Source organism: Branchiostoma floridae, chromosome 4 (assembly GCF_000003815.2).
Source record: "Branchiostoma floridae strain S238N-H82 chromosome 4, Bfl_VNyyK, whole genome shotgun sequence".
Classification (NCBI taxonomy): Eukaryota; Metazoa; Chordata; class Leptocardii; order Amphioxiformes; family Branchiostomatidae; genus Branchiostoma; species Branchiostoma floridae.
This window is the reverse complement of record NC_049982.1, coordinates 27,369,279-27,388,928: the sequence shown is the minus strand read 5'-3', so window position 1 is coordinate 27,388,928 and position 19,650 is coordinate 27,369,279. Positions and strand designations below refer to the sequence as shown.

The window sequence follows — 19,650 nt, the reverse complement described above, 5'->3', positions numbered from 1 at the left end:
TGATTGTGTGTGCGATTTTGTGTGAGCGTTCACAATTAAAGTTTCCCGTGATGCGGACACGGGCTTAGATATAGACTGTGTTTACATTTATTCGTTTCTGCGAGTGTATGTGCGTGATTGTGTGCGCGATTGTGTGTGAGCGTTCACAATTAAAGTTTCCCGTGATGCGGACACGGGCCTAGATGTAGACTGTGTTTACATTTATTTGTTTCTGCGAGTGTATGTGTATGATTGTGTGTGCGATTGTGTGTGCGGAAAAAGAGAACACGCTATGGCCGATATACGTTTTCATGATATTTATTCATAACAACCTTCTACAGTCAATACTACACTCTAAAAGCTATATCATATGGTATACGGTTAACCATGCATACGTTAGTCGTTTAACGCTCGATCAAAGTCTTCAAGGGTTCTCGCTATCTGTCGCATGACAAGCTCAATGTCGACCACGGGAGCATCTATATCAAAATGCCGCTCTATAAACTCTGCTACGGATACATCGTTCAGTTCTAAGTCACTGCTAAACATATCGACTATGCTAGTCATTGGAATATTTCTGCATCTGTGCAAGAGGTAGAACAGGCAGTGCTGCCCACAAGTGGTAGACAGTCTAGCTTGTATCTGGCGCTGGTTACGAATCCACGGAAGGCGCGTATTTCTCCGCAAAAATCTTAGTATAGGGCGGGGATACAGATTAGGTGCACGGCCATAAGAATCAAAGAATTCGCCCCGTCCTTCCCCGTCGAAATAGATGGCCAGCCAATGCTGCCCTGGCTTATTGCTTGGGTCAGTATTAACGACGTAAGCGCTCGGATAGTCCCGTACACGCCTCGGAAGCCGATCTGAAGCAAAGACTCCGCGGAGGTGAGGTGCCGTGTTCTTGTCGCTCCGTAAGACGGCGTACATCTGTCTCGTGTCCATCTCTAGTTGCTGTAGTCAAAGCTGATGTTTCTCTGCCTGTCAATCTCCAGGAGATTGTCGAATTCAGCGAGGACCACCGCCACCACTGTTTGATCTAAAGCCTGTGCAAAATGAAGCTCCAGGCGAAGGTTTCCCTGTCTGATTATGTTAAAGTGGTCCCCACCGAGGCCGCAGAGGTCTGGACTTAGGTCGTAACACCACACCGTGAATCCCTTGTCGTAGTCACTTCTCGCGATCTGGTTCCCGCTGTCTTGCCCTTGCTTGCCTGTCGTTCCAAACAAGTTCATGTAGGATCTGATGTACTGTCCCTCGGCAAAGTTGGGTGTCAGCGCTTTGTGAGGCACCTCCTGCCCATTGACGCAGAGACTGATGTAGTTCAAGTTAAAGTGTTGAAAGTTAAAGGGGTTGGTACCGAACGACCCCTGGAAGGCTGCGTTGTCCACCAGAGCGATCGCCACGCGTTTGGGGACCTGTCCCAGGAACAGATTGTCGCTCGACACTGAATGGTTACCACGGGGAATTGTAAAAGGTTTTAACTGAACCCTTTTAAGGGCATACTTGGCCGTCTGCTTGTTGAGTTGACTTTCGATGGACAGCTGATAGGTGGGTAACAGGTTGACCTTTCTCAGAAAGACGGCGGCCTCCGTGATGACAATTTTGAACTGATCCCCAGGCGACATCAGACAGAATTGATGTTTCGATCGGTGCAGCTTGATTTTAACGTCGACTTTGCTGAGCAAAAAGCGATCTTGATGAAACAGATCGACGTGTAGGGGTCCTATGAGGTCCACTTCGCGACTGTTGCGGGTCATGTTGGCACGCTTCATCAATCCTTCGTTTGCCACTGCGCCCTGATCTGTTGGGTAGGGGTCGACCAAGTGAAGTCGTCCCGGCGTGTCTTGATAGAAAAGTTCGGATGTCAGCTGCGATTGCTTTGCTTCAGACCCATAGTTTAGCAGCGTCTCCAGGTAAGCACGATATGGATAGCAATTAGTGGAATCCGTTATGTCCTTGCCAGCGACCGTAACCGTGACTTGCGAGAAGAGCGATTGAAGCCACAGGTTTACCGGGCCTACCTTGGCGTTGTCCGGCAGGTCGTTACCGTTAGGGAGAACGATCTTGGCTTTCACGTACAATTTCGTCTGGGAAAGGTCCGTAAATTCCTCCCCCGCTCCAGGAATGTCAAATTCTATCGGGGAAGACTCGGCGAGACTGGCCACCGGATGATACTCTACCCATCTACCGTCCGTTATGGTCGTCTGAGTTGGCGGTACTTCAAACAGATCCAATTCTGATTTGGTGCAGGAACACGACAGGGGATGAATGTGGGCCATGTCGTTTATATCGGGACTAATTGAAGATATCGGGAGAGGTACGTCCGCGCTGTGCACCGACTCTCTTGCGACTGACTGCACGCGGTCTCGTTCCACGTTTTAATGGCTTCTTTCCCCTGCCCGCCCCTCGTCCTTTGTTTTGCCCCACCGGTGCAGGCGGTGCACGCACCCTGGCTCTTTTCTGCCCAGACATCAGACGTTGTCCAAACTCGCCGGCTCTCCGTTTGGCAGCGCGTTTGACCCCTTGACCATTTAAGACATCATGAGCTAAATCCATACCGCTCCTTAGAGCCTGTCTTCCCACATTTTGGGCCCCTCGTTTCAGTAGAGGTACGGCGGATCTGAGCAAACCGCGAAAAATCCCTCCCAACCCGTAACCACGCTGCATAGACCGTCCGTAATACACCGGCAACTGTCCTCCTCGCTGTCCCGTCATATCTAGGAAAAGTAGGAAGACCGCCTCTGTCTGAAGTGAAGTGTTACGATCACTCGCCCTTGCACAAATGGCACGGGTTCGCCGAGGTCGTTCCTTATATCGATTTCAATCGTTTCGAATCGTTTCCTGGCCAGAGGTATGTAGTGAGGCGTGGGGATAGGGTGATCAACGATGTCCCCGTCTTGTCCCTCGATTTTGACGATTCTCAGCAGAGGGACCTTCTGTCCGCCCACCGGACGATGCTGCACAACATCCCCGTACACGTACAAGGAGTGAAAGCCCAGGTTAGGGTCGGCTGGACGTGGTGCCTGTACCCAGCTACCGTATATGGCGCCTTTTACTCCCCATCCCAGTTTTTCGGCCAATGGCCCCGTCAGATAAGTCTTCATTGTCGTCGAATTTTGCGCCATGGGAGGCAGGACCATGGTCACTCTTTTCGTGATGCTGTCATAAGCAAACATGTCGTGTTGCTTGAAGAGGCTAGGGTAACGTATGGAAGCGGCTTCGTTCAGGCTTTTCAAGAGATGCAAAACGTCCTTGTAGTGCCCCGCGGAGATTTTGACGATCTCGTATTCCCGACCACTCCCTTCATCTTTTTCGTCCACCATGAAATACACCAAGGTGTTTTCGCCTTCCCGAACGTTCAGCCAGCTGTGAGGATATTGTATCTCAACGAGAGCCACCTCCCACTCTCCCGACAGTTCTACGGGCTGCGCCAGTTTGGTCCGATAATTCGTGACCGTGTTTTCTTGAAAGACGTCCATACTTCCGTCGCTGGGGAGAGTGACGTAAAACGAATTGGCCATGGCGAGGTGCGTCTGAGCAATGCCCGATGTCTGGACGTGCATCGGTATTTATCATATGGGAACCATGTCCTCTTCTCTCACCCAGCTATTAAACTTGGCGGGATATCCTTTCCATTTCACAAAGAACTCCTTCTTTTTGCCTCGCCTTCTCGTGTCCAGGATGTCCTCTACTTGATAGACGTCGTCGTCTTTTTTCGTAACTTTCTGCAACTCCTTTTCGTAAAACGTCCCTCTCAAAACTTCTCCTTCGTAATCTTTCACGCGATAAACGGGAGGACGGCGGGCAATTTGTTCGGAGACGACAAATATCTCTGTGGTCCAATTGGGCGTATAGCCCTTTTCCAGGCGCAGTTTAGATTTGCTGATTCGAACCGAATCTCCGACTCGAAATTTGAACGACGTCGGTTGTTTTCTCCCTTTCCGGCGTTTCGAGATGTCACCTTCTCCGTACAGGGTATGCCACACGAGCCCCTCGTTCTTGTCGTTCACTTCGATGGGAGCCATTTTGATGCTGCGGTGGTAGGAGCGGTTGTAGGACCACACCAGATCGCTCAGGACGTCGATGTATCGGTGCGTGTTCTTTGCGGTGAAATATTTCCACATTCTCGTCTTCAGCGTACGATTGAACCTTTCCACCACACTGGCTTTGGTTTCCACACTAAACGTCGTAAAGAATTTGATCCCTTCCTTCTTCAATAGAGACTGGACGTGTCGATTGAGAAACTCCGTACCTTGATCCGTTTGAAGACACCTGGGTTTTTGGTCGTCCTCGGCTAGGATGGTTTGGAAGGCTTTCGCCAAGGTGGGGCCCGTCTTGTCTTTGATGGGAACGACCCACGCGTATTTAGAAAATACGTCTATGCAGGTCAGGAGATAGCGATACCCGTCATTATGCCGAGAGAGGGATGACATATCGGCGAGATCAGCCTGCCACTGGTCGTGTATTCCTCCGGTTATCACTCGATTCCTTTGAAAACGTCGTCTGATGGGTTTGTGTAAGGTGTGGGTGTCTTGAGAACGCAACCACGCTTCTACTTGTTTTCGGGTGACTCCGTACTTGTCTCGCACGGCTCGATGGAGCCGTCCCACTCCACCGTACCCTGCAGGATGTCTGGGGTCGTAGTAAACCCTGTGGAGGACGTCGTGCCATTCCTCGGCAGGATTGGTGGGGTAGGGCTTGCTTCCCCCTCCCGCCTTCCTTCTCCTCCTCCTTCCGGGGTTCTTGGAAACCATCCCAAACCACGAAAGAACATAAATATTCGTCCCCCCATACACATGCACGCGCAATGAACGCGGTCCACTATCTCACAAAAGAGCTCGCCCAAGAACGCGATGTCGGGAAGACAACCCATGCGTGTTGTTTGTGCCTCTCCAACTCTGAGACTGACTGTTTAGTTAGAACGCTAGCCCTTTTATACAGATGCAGCTCTTTTATGCACATGCGCCTCTCTCTCACACACACACGCTTATTGAACGAACCTACTATAGCATTAACATGACACACACACACTTCAATGAGATCTTTGCCCATGTTTGTACCACAGGAAGTTTATTTTCATGACAAATCACTGGTTCGCTATTTTTTCAGAACTTTGCTGGTCAGCGATTTCTGCTCGAGGACGGTTTTCAGGACGGCATCGATCTTGTCTGCCTGTTCCTCCAGGGCATCCCACTGCTGGGTTGATAGGTTGAGCCCTTTCTTGCTCGGGAGGAGTTTGCCTTGATCCGCTTTCGGTCTGAAAAACTCTCGTAGACTCACGACCGCTTCCCCTCTGAACAGCTCCACGACGGCATATCGTTGGTTTCCCAGGTCGAATCGGCTGGGTAGGAACGTGCTCCCGTTCCCGTTGTATGATGTGTGCTTGGCTGAAAATCCGCAAGCCAGGAGAACTGACGACACGCTGCTCATGTTGCGTTTGAGAGCGAGCCATTGCTCTGGGGCTAGAGCCAGCCCTTGTTTACCGGGCTTCCACACGTCTTTCCCGGGACAAGGTCGATAGAACCTCCGCACATTCACTAGCGGCATCCCCTTGAAACAACCGACTGTAACAAATACGTCTTCGCCAATAGAGAACCTGGCTTCAACTCCATCGTTGAGAACCTCCAATGTCGGGGGTCGTTTAACGGTCGGTGCTGGCTTGGTCGCGGGCCAAGTGTCTGGTACGTCTCCAGTTGGCGGCGTCCGGGCTCCGTCGTGACGGGGGGATGTCTGCGTCGCTGCGTCCGCCTGTGGAGGTTTAGAGAGCCCGGTGTACGCGGGCAGTGTCCTCCAATATTGGAGATCTTGCGGATAAATCACTGAGTCGTCCATGGCTCGTCGGGTTCTTGGTCGTCAGCGAGGCGGCGGAGATCCGTAGGTGCGCTAGATCGCGGCGGGTCTGCCTTTATGAGGACCTCTTGCCCTGCCCCAACCAATTAGCGTGCAGCTCATCATCTCATGCAAATCAGCCATACACCGAGCGCTGGCCAACCAGCGTACCGTTCGTGGGCGTGTTTTAACATGCTCGGGCATGTTCGGGCGTGTTCAGTTGCAAAATCTACGTCACGATGATGCAAACGTGTGCAGTGAGAAGCCAACAGAGACATTGCACAAATGACGGGTATTTGTCGTGCCGCCGACGGTCAAGCCATCCGTCCCATCCACGTTGGCGTAACAACCAGTTACCCGCATAGTCGCAAATCAATGTTGCTAACTCGGTCGAGATGGCGTCGGTATTTCTTTCATACCGTTCGTGCGAATTGACACATACGTCCACGGCCAAAAGCCATTGCGGTAACGAGTCGACCCCAGTTTAATCGTTCCTCTTTGCAGTACTTTTTCGAGCACCGTTTTCAGCCCATCCCTCGCGTTGGGTACGTTGTCCATGAAGCTGTCAATAATCCTTCCATATTCCTCGTCCGCCGAGATCGTATCCACCCATTGTATCACTTTTACGCACGCCACGTGTTGAGGAAACAAGCCTGGGGCTTTGTGATATAGTAACTGACGAAAGACGTCTGTTGTTTGTGCTTTCAGTGCATCCATTAAAGACTGACCTCAGCAGATTCAACCGATTGATTGACTTAGAGACTTAGAACCAGGCCAAATAAGGGTATGTCATTCACGATTTGGGAGGGGGAGGTTCATTTGTAGTGGTGGAGGTTGTCTATCAAAAGGTCGGCCTGACCCCTATTTCACCCCGACCAGATGACCAGATCTAACAACAGTTACCTATTCCCCAAGATTTTGCCGTCATAACATAACCTCTGACCTGCTCCTGAATAAATCATATGTGACCCCTGACCTACTGCGCCTGAATAAAAAAAATATCTGACCCCTGACCTGCACCACCTGAATAAATCATATTTGACCTCTGACCTGCTATGCCTGAATAAATGATAGTTGACCTCTGACCTGCACCACCTTGCACCGCCTGAATAATGATAGTCAGCGTGCTGACTACATACTACTGTGGTATCTCACTGCAATTGAGGCACCGGTGCAGTACTGCGGGGTTCGTTCAATGCGGCACTGTTTTGTTATTTTCGTTTTTTTTTTTAATTTACATATTGCGTAATACATAAAAGTATGACTTACAAGACGACAAAATACACAAAACGTTTTTTAATCTATGAAATTCGTTGAGTCATCTTCGAACCCCGCAGTGCCGCACCGGTGCTCCAAGTGCAGTGAGATACCACCTTAAGCCTACTTGACCAAAGATTTCATAGATCGTCCAACGGATTTTAAAGAATAAAGGATGGAATTTTGTTCTCTTTTGAATCACACACCTAGCATTATATACCAATTATGATCATAATCATAATCATAGAATATGGTCACACAAATATAATTTTGGTCGTTGCACGGTCGTTCATCGAGAGCCTCGCCATGTTTTTGTTGTATAGAGCACTGCGACACCCAACACCCAGTATATCTATTGCTGTTCACGCACATTGTTCAACGTTGCGTGAATATCATGTTACTCTGCGGCAGTGATCCGTTGTCCTTTTGGGACACAGGACGGCATAGCAATGATAATAAAGCCGAACCCTTGCCGAACTCCCGGTCAAATAGCTACGGATATATTTATTACCGTTAACGCATCCTGTTCTCGAATTAGCTCCCCTATAGTCACTGTGTAGAGAGAACAGCACAGGCAAGATGGAGGCCATATGGTCAGGTGCAGGAGGTGGTCTGGGGGTACCGGGTACGTACGGAGACGTACCGCTAACGCCAACGACGCTCCGACGGAATTATTCCGCCTGGTTTCGCAGCCAGCCGCCCCGCTGGAGGGACGTGTCGCCGTCGGTTAGACGAAGGTTACCACAAAGACTGCTCTTAGCCCACAGGAACAGAGTCATCATTAATGTCAGCGGCTTGCGTATCGAAACTCAACTAGACACGCTCAACCGCTACCCGAACACTCTTCTGGGTAACAAGGAGAAGAGACAGAAGTATTACGACCCGGTAAAGAGAGAATATTTCTTCGACCGCCATCGCCCCAGCGCGGAGGCCATCCTCTCCTTCTACCAGACCCACGGAACGCTGACGCGGCCGTTTGAAGTACCGCTAGACGTGTTCACGGACGAGCTGAAATTCTTCGAGATCGATCCGGAATCCATCGCCGAAATTCGCGCTCACGAGGGATTCGTCAAGGGGAAAGTACGAAAGATTCCGCAGAATAAAACGCAGAAAAACATCTGGGAGATGACGGACGGTAGTCCTGAGGAGTTCTTCAAAGCTAAGGTATTCTCGTACCTCTGTATGTTCTTCACTCTTTTGTCAACAGGAGCCGTGTGTGCAGAAACTAACCCATATTTATCTAACGTCCTTACTGCGGAACAGACGCGGTTCAAAAACCCCTTCTTTGTCATAGAGGCTCTCTCTGCAGCCTTCTTTGCGATAGAAGTCTCTCTGCGACTCTTCAGTAGTCCGGATGTACTCCATTATGTCCGAACAAAACTCGGGATCCTCGACTTGTTCTCCATAGTACCGGTCGTGGTGAATGCGATCGTTCTGTCAAAGGTACAAGACGTGGCTACTGCCGCAAGAGTCTTACGGTACATGAGAGTCATTCGCTCCCTCCGAGTCTTCAAGCTGTCCCGGTATTCCCGAGGACTTAGAATCATCGGCCAAGCTCTTGCCAACAGTTCCGGCGACATAGCGATGCTACTTTTCTTCATGGCAATCCTCATAGTCTTGTTCGCTGCTGGGATGTACTTTGTAGAAGTCAACGTACCCGGTACAGCGTACACTAGCATCCCGGACGGATTCTGGTGGGCTCTTGTTACGATGGTCACGTTGGGATACGGCGATATGTACCCTACCACTGGACTGGGCAAGTTCATCGGTTCACTCTTAGCGCTAGCCGGCATCCTCACCATCTCCCTCCCCGTGCCCATCATCGTGACCAGGTTCGATGCCATCTACAACACGGAGGAGGATCCGCCAGAGGAAGAGGAAGAAGACACGGGGGAGGAGTTGGAGGAGATGGAAGAAGAAGAGTTGCGGATGCCGGAATCCATGAAATCATCGGACAGGTTGATTCCTGAGATCATCACCACTGACTGCGGTTAAGGTGGTCAGCACTTCGAAACAACGTATCGTATAAGGTTTGCGTAATGAAGGGTGAAATCCCGTCCACAATTTTGGAAAGTTGAGTTGGAAAAGTAGATGGACTTTATTCTGATTCAACGTTGAGAAAATATCTAACAGAAAAGGTATTTATTTTAACCAAGACTATGATTTCTGTATCAAAGTTGAACTGTAACTTACAATACAATACCGAAATTTGACATTTGACCGAAATGTTACCAGAAAATAAAGGTGAACTAGTGTTATATAAAAAAAACAATATTTCAGTGGGCCCCACTATGCCAAACGTTATCTAGTATTATCTTACAAAAAAGTAGGAGTGTTACTGCATTACATCCTATCTTATCCAGTGAAATCCAAAAATAAAATGGAGCTATATCGCTTATCATATATTGAAAACTATAATCTAAAATATTTTGAAATGTGATATCATATTTTTTTCACACTGCTTTCTATTGACACAATATGCTGCACCCAGAGTGCTTGTTTCGAAGTTCCAAGATCTTATGTTGCATTGTGTATATTTATCTGTACATGACCGTGACACTGAATCTTATCCATTGAAATCCAAAAACGAAATGGGGCTATAAAGCTTATCCTATATTGAAATTTAGCATTTAAATATTTTGAAATGTGATATAATATTTGTTCCACACTGCTTTCTATTGAAACAACGTGATGCACCCAGAGTGCTTGACTGTTTCGACGGTCCAAGATATTATATTGCACTGTGTATATTTATCTGTCTATGACCGTGACCGTCACAGACAAATATAACATATGGGTCATGGGCGGTATTTGAGAGATCAAGTTCTGTTAGCTGTGTATCGAATACGACAGTTAAGTGCCAAATTGAATGCCAACATTAGGGGTGAGGCATCAAGTCATATCATATTAGTATCACTTCATAACATATTAGTATCACTGCATAACATATTAGTATCACTGCATAACATATTAGTATCGATCACTGCATAACTTAGCCTGGGTACCATCCTATTTCTACCGGGGCTCCTTACACTCACTTCCCTAAAAAAAATGGGGCCCAATCAGCGCGCCCGGCCGGATCTAGGACGAATATTCAAATGCCAAACCGCCGGGTCCTGATCAGTGCCAGACTATTTCTTAGGGAAGTGAGTGTAAGGAGCCCCGGTAGAAATAGGATGGTACCCAGGCTATGCATAACTATGAAATGTGATGAAATTGTACATATTTGGATTGTTCGTGTTCGCTGATATACAATCCCATTTATGATCACTTATTGTTGCAATTTAAATAAATCAAATCAAATCATAATCATATCAATGTATTATATTAATACCTATGCTTTATATGACGCTGTTATTGCATATTTCGTACCCAGAGAATCATCTTTGCACTCTCTCTAAAACGAACACTCAAATTATGACTAAACCCCGGTTGTATTAAAACTCAAAACAAGGTCAATACTGACCGAAGGAGGCCATATATATCTACTCTAAACTAAACGTTTTCATAATTCATTGTTGTGAGCACCTCTGTTATACATCTTGTCAGCATCTTGTCATACTAGTACTACAAACTTAACATCTTGTCATACTACAATCTTGTCAGCATAATGTTTCACTTATATATATATCATATCGGTTATTCATCTGACGCCCTCATCACTATATATCTACAGTGTTCTGTTTTTGAGGTGCCGATTATGTAAATAAAGTTACTTGAGTGCGGCACCACCGTGCATTATCTTGTAGCCATGTTGATTCGATTTTATTGATTATATCAATGTCCAGGAATTTTCGTCCGTTTAAAAAACACTTTCTCGACCATACTGTATTAAACGTACATACAATGCATTACAATTTGAAGCAACTATCCATATGTCTCCTTGATATCCAGATAGCAGATAAAGGTGACTAACATTACACTGAAGTCTTATTTTAGCAATTGATTTCCTTTTTATTCAGCGATTTTTTTCAATGGTTACAAATTAAAGTAGCATGATGTCTACTTGGATGCAAAGCTGCGCCCCTTTTTGTGCCAAAATTCTTACGTCTTCCTATGTTTTATAGATGCAAGTTGGAATGGCATGAGGAGTTAAAAGTTCACACGCGTTTTATGTGTCAGGTTTTCTTTGGTGGGGATGAAGATCGTTGTCAGAGACAAGTAACAAATTGTGGAAATTAAGGTTGATAGAACATGTACAAGTAGTGATCTCACTGCATGCAAGATGTAAGAATCCTTCCTAAAAAATGTATGCATGCATTACTGATATAAGTCGAATGCAGATAAGCATAACTGTGGATATATTAATACGTAACCATTCTCGACGACTAGAGTTTTTGGGTGTCTGCGTTTTCGCAGATGCTGCGATATTTGCCATATACTAGTTATGTTCACCACAGAGGACACAGACAATGTTTCCATTATCAACAACATAATAAGATAATAGTCATAATAACATAATAGTCAATAATCATTTCACAGAGGTGTGGTATCGGCGAACTCTAGTTTGTTTTCGATAATGAAACCGTATAAATCTATGCAATAGACATTTCAAACCAAAACAGAGACAATACAAACAATTATAATCTTATGTTTATTATCCAGTTCTTATTGTGGTTTATCATTTCTACAACCTTCGTTATCACTTGAATTTCAGACATATGTTGTTATAAATTTTCTTTTTTCGCATGCTCTAACATTAGTTTTCGGGTGACCAGACAATGTTATCCATACAATCTCCTTGATAAAATCAAATAAGTGTGGTATCAAAATATGATGTTACACTTGAAGATCTAATATCAGAATATACAATGTACACATTGCAACCCGCTACTGAAAGAAAGATTCCCTTTACGTGTATTTTACAACAAATCTGCACATGCAGAAAACTGGCTCGGGAAAAGACTGTAAATAAAGCCATCGTTTTTTTTTATTACAGGTAGCATAGCATAGTACACGATATGACATTTCAGTCATCTCTCCACATATAGTGTAACTGGGATCTTTTCATACGTATATTAAAGTGAACTTCAATCGTAACTTACCACTTAAATATCAGACTGAACTAAGCTGGATATAGTAGCAACTTTCTATGTACAATAAGGTTCTGTTACTTTACTGTATGGTTTAAATAGTCAAATTTCTTTAATCCACACAATAGAAATATGAATGCATGCTAAGAAGGGTCTAATGGATCATGAAATGAACACAACAGGTGCATCATATATAGTCTAGCCAACATCCTTAAACGTTAAAGTGCATTCTCAGCAGACTACCTTATAACTTACATTTAAACAGAATTTTCATTCTCACAGAGAAGACATAAACCCGATAGCCTTTTGCCATTTGTATAAGAATCATATTACACTGTTGGTGTTGTTCTCAGTACTCTATGGGTTTCAATATTGATAACTCCCATATTATTACCGAGTTACCTCGCCCAAAAACGCTAAAGATTTAACTTCATTTTACAAGTTTCAACCTTTACTTTATGTTTTTTACCAATGTTTTTATACATTGTATTTGCAAGACATATATACAAATCCACCCATAATCATATGTAGCAAGCTGTTAAAAATGTCCATATACCTATACTATAACACATAAAAACAACACGTCTTTCACGGCAATAACAAGGGTCTGATACATCACATTGTATCAGCATAGAAATCTTTAAGCCGTATTTTACGACCTCATCCCTAAACTTTAAGGGGTGATCATCAAGATCTCGGCCTCACCCTGAAATAAGTATATTATCGTATATTATGTTATAATTACCAATAGCCATCAAACTTGATATCATTGTGGTCATTTGACTACGTATACAGTTAACGACCGTTTGAAAATCTGCAGGTATGTGGCGAGAACAATATAGATCGCACTTAAAGCGGCCGCGGCCCGCCCAACATCCAGCCGAACTCTCCTGTGGGGAGGGGCCAGTTCTAACCCAGGGCAGCGGAGTTTGCGTTACACAGACAAAAGAGGGTGACCAGAGCTGTATATGTGTGGGTCGTGTTCCTTATGCAATGAAATAAAAGACCTTCCCCGCAAAGTAATGTTCGCAATTGTTTTGGTTTTGGTAGACATTCATAAAAGGCTTATTCTGTAGCGTGCGTAGTCCAGTGGTTAGCTGCCCTGCTTCTGGAACTAGAAGTCATGAGTTCGATTCCGGCTATGTTGCTCACCCGACATGCACGCTACCGGAAAGGGTTGCAGTCCTTAGGACGGGACGTTAAGCCGTGGTCCATTGTTCATTGTGCGTGTCGAAAAGAGCTAGGGGAATTTCCCCGGTACAATGAACATGTAAATACTGTACATAGCGTCTGCCCTCTCTGTCACGACGAGTAGGAGACTAGCTCTTTAGTGAGCTTAAACTGGTTTGAGTTCTCTATAATTATGCCCGAAAGATTGGGTTGTGCACATTGTTTTTGAGGGGAGGCAGTCATCACCCCCTGTACGAGCGTACAGTCTTTCGTCGTCAACAATAACAGACGTACACAATAAGATGGAAGTAAACTGTTCATCGCCCAAATCTGACAGTAGTACGGATCAAACCATGTCAATCAAAGTCAATCAAATTCAGTACAGCAACCAAATTTAAGAAAAACAAAATTCATGACTTTCATTTCACAATCTACATTTTGTATCATGATGCCCACTTATGTAACGGCTTTTTCAGACCTATAATCTGACATCTTTGAAAAAATTTGTATAGTGAGATGTTCCTTGATAGTTAATGTCATAAACAGCTACTACGGATGGAAAGATTTGCTGCTAATTACTTATCTGAAGCTGTGATGACCTGTTTCATTTGTTCTTTAAGTAGAAAATAATTAATGGCCTTTCCGTAATCACCGAGCTTTCTCGAGGCCGAGCACAAATTGTGAAGCGATTGTACAATGAAAGGATGTGCGGTGTTCTCACCATAGATACTCCGCCTCATCTGTAGTGACTGTTCATAATAGCTGACCGCCTTACTGTGATCCCCGAGGTAACTCCAGGCGGCACCCAAGTTGTTAAGTGAGGCGGCGATGTCAGGATGTGCATTACCCTTACCATAGATACTCCGTCTCATCTGTAGTGACTGTTCATAATAGCTGATCGCCTTTCTGTGATCCCCAAGGTCACTCCAGGCGTCACCTAAGTTTATAAGTGAGCCGGCGATGCCAGGATGTGAAGTGCCCTCACCATAGATACTCTGCTGCATCTGTAGTGCCTGTTCATGATAGCTGACCGCCTTTCTGTGATACCTTAGGTCATTCCAGAGGTTACCCAAGTTGGTAAGGGAGATGGCGATGTCAGGATGTTTCTTGTCCTCACCATAGATACTTCTCATCATCTGTTAGTGCCTGGTCATAATAGCTGATCGATTTTCCGTGATCCCCGAGGATTTGCCAGGCTCCGCCCAAGTTGTTAAGTGAGGAGGTGATGTCAGGATGTGCACTGTCATCACCATAGATACTCCGGTTCATCTGTAGTGACTGTTCAAAATAGCAGACCGCCTTTTTGTGATCCCCAAGGTCACTCCAGGTCATACCCAAGTTGTTAAGTAAAATGGCGATGTAAGAATGTGCGGTGTTGTCACCATAGATAACACGCTGCATCCGTAGTGACTGCTCATAATAGATAATCGCCTTTTTGTGTTCCCCAAGGTTTCTATAGGCCAAGCCCAAGCAGGTAAGTGAGATGGCGATGTCAGGATGTGCGGTGCCCTCACCATAGAGTCGCCGCGTCATCTGTAGTGAATGTTCATAATAAGCAATCGCCTTTCTGCGATCCCCTAATCTACTCCAGGCTACACCCAAGTTGTTTAGTGACTCGGCGATGTCAGGATGTACAGTGTCCTCGCCATAGATACTCCGCCTCATCTGTAACGACTGTTCATGATAGCTGATCGCCTTTCTGTGATCCCCAAGGTTCCTACAGGCGTTACCCAAGTTGTAAAATGAAAGGGCGATGTCACGATGTGCAGTATCCTCACCATAGATACTCAGCTTAATCTGTAGTGACTGTTCATAATAGACGATCGCCTTTCTGTTATCCCCAAGGTAACCCCAGGCGTTACCCAAGTTGTTTAGTGACTCGGCGATATCAGGATGTGCGGTGTCCTTACCATAGATACTCCGCCTCATCTGTAGTGACTGTTCATGATAGCTTACCGCCTTTCTGCAATCTCCAAGGTGACTCCAGTCGTTACCCAAGTTGTTAAGTGAGGTGGCGATATTAGGATGTGCAGTGTCCTCACCGTAGATACTCCGCCTCATCCGTAGTGACTGTTCATTATAGCGTACAGCCTTTTCGTAATCACCAAGGGCCCACGAAGCAAAAGCCAATTTGTCAAGTGAAGATACAACATCACTGTGTACAGTGTTTTCACCATATTTCAATAAATAATTGTGTAGCGTTTGCTCTGAGCATTTCTTTAGATTTTCGAAATCACACATACTTTTGTATACCTTTGCTTTCAGCTCTGAAGAATTGTCAAAGAAGATTGGCGGTTCATTGAACGGCTGAGTGTCGGTCAGCTGTGAAATGAAGTGCTTCAGGGGTATTTCTGTATTGTAATATCTCATGAGCTGATTTGTATTTGAGATGTAAAACACTTTTTGTAATTTCTCTCCAATGCCCGTATCTTTAGACATTGAAGATAAGGCTGACATGTTTTCCACCTGACCACGATTGTTCATGTATGTCCGCAGCCTCAGTTCTGCTGAGATACTGACCAGGACCATCAAGTGATGTGCGTTCTCACTGTTGACGACTCCACTGTTTTTTAGTTCCTGAATAGTCTCCCAGATTGTGGTCGGTTGTATGTTATGAAGCAGCGCACAAAAGCATACGGCAAAGCTAGAAAATCGATAGATTTCTTTCTTGACATTCCGCAGTTCGTCAGTGAGATCATGGCTTTGAAAAGTCGATAAATTATCACCCAATAAACTAACTGCCATTACCAGACGAACTTTCTTATTAACGTCTTGAATTTGCTGATTCCATAATGACCTGTACTCATCCACCAATTCCTTTTCACCTGTGATAAAAGACACATTTCCCAATATGCTAGCAAGATGGTAGCCTTTCTTTAGATGGAGAGTAAGGTCTTCTTTCAGAACGTTGGTCATATTGCTTGGTGTGCGGATAAGTTCGCTTATTCTAGCCCTGCCCAAGGGAGTTTTGCAGGCACTTGGCATGGCTCCATCAAACGCGAAACCGCGCGGTGTTACTGAGTCATAAAACCAGCTGTCTAGTGGATCTTCTGAGTAGAAATCATTAAGAGACTTAATCCCCATGGCAGGGAGAATGGTTTCTCCCAGATTGATCACCTTGAGATGCAAATAATGTGTGAGGTTACGGAAATAGCTAACATTAGGCCCCGCATCGTCCTCTACCAAAATGGCAAATTCCAGATCAGAGTATGGTGTTACCAATCCTGTGGCTTGTGAACCCAAACCTATCATGGCGTTCTTACAGGGAGGTGGACCCATTACCTCTATGCATTCATCTACAAGTCCAGCTATGAACATTTTACGATGATGAACCAGTGTCTCACACAAAGCTTTGATTGCTTCCACCCTCTTCATCTCTACTTCTTTTATCCTCGGGTCCTCGTCATCAAGGGTATAAGGATCTACTTCTTGTTCAATTATTCTTATCTCTTGTTGTACATAGTCCCTATCGACCTTCAGCATCAATTTGTGCTTCTCTGTATCATCATTGCCTACCTTCTGTTGGATCTTCAGGACTTCCTTAACAAATACTGCTGTTATTTTCTTGATTATTTGCTCTATATCTTCTCTACTTGATCTTACCAATGCTGCATTACAGAGTGCTGCAGCCTTGGTGAAATCACCCCCGTCCTTTGACCGGATTCCTCTTCTCAGATAGACCTTGCCCAACTTGTACAGGGGCTCTGCCTCCTTCTTGTGTTGACCTGTAATCATAAATCGTAATTTTGTATTTACTTATTCGTCAGGAAACAAATGTCTAGAATGCTGTAATAAAAACATAATTTCAATTTGCATACTTTTGTATGTTAACGAAGTAACTTTGGTTTCAAACCCTACATTCGTTGTGGTTATTTTATTAGTGTTTCTACTATATTTGTCGAAAATGACTTTCATTTTGACGTCAATTCTGTTGCTATTTGCAACGAAAGTCGTAACATACATTATCATTGTGTTATTTTCACTTACTGTTACATTTTATAGCATACCTTGAAGTTTTTTCAAATACCCTTCTTCCAAGGTTCCAGCCAATACATGAAATTGATGACGTCATAAGTTCATCATATTACAACAATTAGCGTCAAGATTTTAAAAATTCAAAAATTATTCAAAAAAGTATTCAAAAATTATGTCTACATCATTCTCTGGAATTGTGGTGGCCATATATCACGTCGTTAAATAGATACAGCAGTTAGAAGGTGCGGGCCTTAAAAGCTGCCACCCCCCACCCCCACCGTCCACGATTGACCAAAAAAGTCCGGTCTGAATAGGGTTTTAATAATAAAGATAGTCCTCTGTTTCAAAAAGACAAAGGATCGTGCACAGTTTATAAGCAGTTCTACTTTAATCCTAAGAACTAAGTTCCTACTTAGACTGACCTTGGACATGAACGGACTTGAGTGCAGCTGAAAAACTTTGTTCTGCTGTGTCCAGATCTCCAGTCTGCAGGGCTCTGGAGCCATCATGTAGATGTTCTTCGTATTCACTGTAAGGGTGTCATCAAAAGATAAAAGTCATTTACGAACTGATTGATCATTCGAATCGTATCTAATTTGTAACAGGGCGCATCAGAGCTAAAAGTGAATAACTATAGGTATCAAATGAAATTATTGATTATTTAGATGGAAGATCGTTTACAATTTAAAACTTCACTAAATGTTGTCTTGATTAACAAAGCGGTATGAAACCCCGTCATTTAATATTTGTGAGATTGCCTGGCGCAATCGGTAGAACGTTGGTCTCAGGCACAAGAGGTCCTGAGTTGCTATGCAAATTGGATAGCAATTTTCTGTGACGCCCTTGCATAGTGTCAATCATTTTGTACCTACCCAAAGTCATAACTATCCGTCAATGCCTTCTCTTTGAAAGTCTCAAAGCCCATACGGTTGCTTAAAAACTACATGGCCAAGCGATACCACTCAATGATCCTATATGCTAAGAGGTATCTACTGTAAAGGGGCATGTACAGAGAAGCGAATAAGGTACCAAAATTTCTGCTGAAGTACAACAAGCTGTTCGAAATCAAACTTGTACTTTGTTTTTGCGAACACGTAACCAACGTGTTGTCTGGGCATATTCTCATCAGCATACAGGTTAGGTTAAACTCCCCAGTTTGTAAACAAATAACAATGCAGAGAATTTGCATTAAAGAATCATTTTAAAAACTTCTGAAAAAAGTTTGGCAAAAACTAGAAAAAAGATGGACAACACTAACGTGTCATCATCGGCTCCTGTAGGGTTTTCAGCTTTCTGTAGTTCCGGGGCCCTGAAGAGGAAAAACAAAATGCTTATTTTATTACTCTACAATACACATAGCGGTGTATACATTATATGATAAACAAAAACAAAAATAAAAACTAACATTGCCCGTACTTACATGTGTAGACGGCGTATTCGGTCATTAGTGATGTCACTTGAGGTTGCAGTTGAGAAGGGAGAGATGTGGTCCTTCCTTCCTCTCACGTTTTGCTGTCGTTGTATTTGAGTTGACTTCTACGCAGGAACCGATAGAAAAGGCCAGGGAAGATAAACAAGTGGGCAATCGTACTATTCAATGACGAATGATCGAGTGTAATATAAAGTTCCTGACGTATTGGAAGAAGATAGAAAGGATAAAGATTGAAAGTATGAAGGCGTATGTTGCAAATGTGGCGAATATTAATGGAACAATTGGCTACATGGGAGCTATATAAGAGGGTATATATCATAATTAGCCGATCGATAATATCATCCTCAATGCACACAGCAAACAATGTGAGAAAACATTCAAGACTCCTAGAACTATCATTTTCTCACAGATGCAGAGCAAACTCATAGCAGAAGCAAAATTTGAAAACAAACAAGGAGGTGCATAAATTATGTTAATCGCTAACACTTACTTTTTTGCTTTTTGTGGTGATGTCCTGCCTGATTTTTGCTGTGTAAAGTAAGCGATGGACAATGACAACGGTTCCCTGAACGTTGTTACACCGCGCCAGTGCCGTGTTGTACAGAGCAGTAGCTTTGGTCAAGTGTCTAGTGTCTCCAGTTTCTGTTCCTCTTTTCAGGTACACGTCACCGAGACTTTTGATTGCTTCTGTTTCTAACATGTTGTTGTCGTTTACTATTCCCTCTACCATTAACTGTGCGTATCCAACTAGCACAGAGTCTGTTTTACCACCGGCAGCCCGTTTCTTGTCCAGGTCTTGAAACTTTCCAGCCACCTTTGCAGGTATAGTCGTCTCCTTGTCTTCAGTTTGTTGTTCCTCACCCTGTGACCCCTTTGACGTCACCCCTTGTAAAAGTCTCTCCGCGTATTCGTATCGGTGTTCTATACCTTCTCCCTGATCCCGATGGCGACACCGGACAATAGCAGCCACATAAAGCG

General features: G+C 44.5%; 5 protein-coding genes across 5 annotated transcripts in view; 1 reads left to right on the top strand and 4 right to left on the bottom strand.

Moving 5' to 3' along the window:
• Window positions 1–923: 923 nt before the first annotated feature.
• LOC118413710 (uncharacterized protein F54H12.2-like) lies at window positions 924–2,255 on the bottom strand. Its single transcript, XM_035817238.1, has one exon. It carries the CDS (start codon window positions 2,253–2,255, stop codon window positions 924–926), a length of 1,332 nt encoding a protein of 443 aa, XP_035673131.1.
• Window positions 2,256–3,548: 1,293 nt separating this feature from the next.
• Window positions 3,549–4,730, bottom strand: LOC118413709. Its single transcript, XM_035817237.1, has one exon. The coding sequence runs from the start codon at window positions 4,728–4,730 to the stop codon at window positions 3,549–3,551; it is 1,182 nt and encodes a 393-aa protein (XP_035673130.1).
• A 343-nt stretch (window positions 4,731–5,073) lies between these two features.
• On the bottom strand, window positions 5,074–5,808 carry LOC118413708. Its single transcript, XM_035817236.1, has one exon. The coding sequence runs from the start codon at window positions 5,806–5,808 to the stop codon at window positions 5,074–5,076; it is 735 nt and encodes a 244-aa protein (XP_035673129.1).
• Window positions 5,809–7,641: 1,833 nt separating this feature from the next.
• On the top strand, window positions 7,642–9,057 carry LOC118413707 (potassium voltage-gated channel subfamily A member 2-like). The gene has a single exon (XM_035817235.1). It carries the CDS (start codon window positions 7,642–7,644, stop codon window positions 9,055–9,057), a length of 1,416 nt encoding a protein of 471 aa, XP_035673128.1.
• Window positions 9,058–12,768: 3,711 nt separating this feature from the next.
• LOC118413706 overlaps window positions 12,769–19,650 on the bottom strand; it is a 26,513-nt gene continuing 19,631 nt past the window's right edge. The window contains exons 3-6 of the mRNA XM_035817234.1: window positions 18,499–18,549; window positions 17,663–17,769; window positions 16,869–16,990; window positions 12,769–12,801 (exon numbers count right to left, since the gene is read on the bottom strand). Of these exons, the coding sequence (XP_035673127.1) occupies window positions 12,769–12,801; window positions 16,869–16,990; window positions 17,663–17,769; window positions 18,499–18,549 (313 nt within the window). The remainder of the gene's footprint in view (window positions 12,802–16,868; window positions 16,991–17,662; window positions 17,770–18,498; window positions 18,550–19,650) is intronic.

Bases quoted from the DNA above. Each gene is read 5' to 3' on its own strand.
- LOC118413710 (XM_035817238.1), bottom strand. From the start codon at position 2,255: ATGGCCCACATTCATCCCCTGTCGTGTTCCTGCACCAAATCAGAATTG.
- LOC118413709 (XM_035817237.1), bottom strand. From the start codon at position 4,730: ATGGTTTCCAAGAACCCCGGAAGGAGGAGGAGAAGGAAGGCGGGAGGG.
- LOC118413708 (XM_035817236.1), bottom strand. From the start codon at position 5,808: ATGGACGACTCAGTGATTTATCCGCAAGATCTCCAATATTGGAGGACA.
- LOC118413707 (XM_035817235.1), top strand. From the start codon at position 7,642: ATGGAGGCCATATGGTCAGGTGCAGGAGGTGGTCTGGGGGTACCGGGT.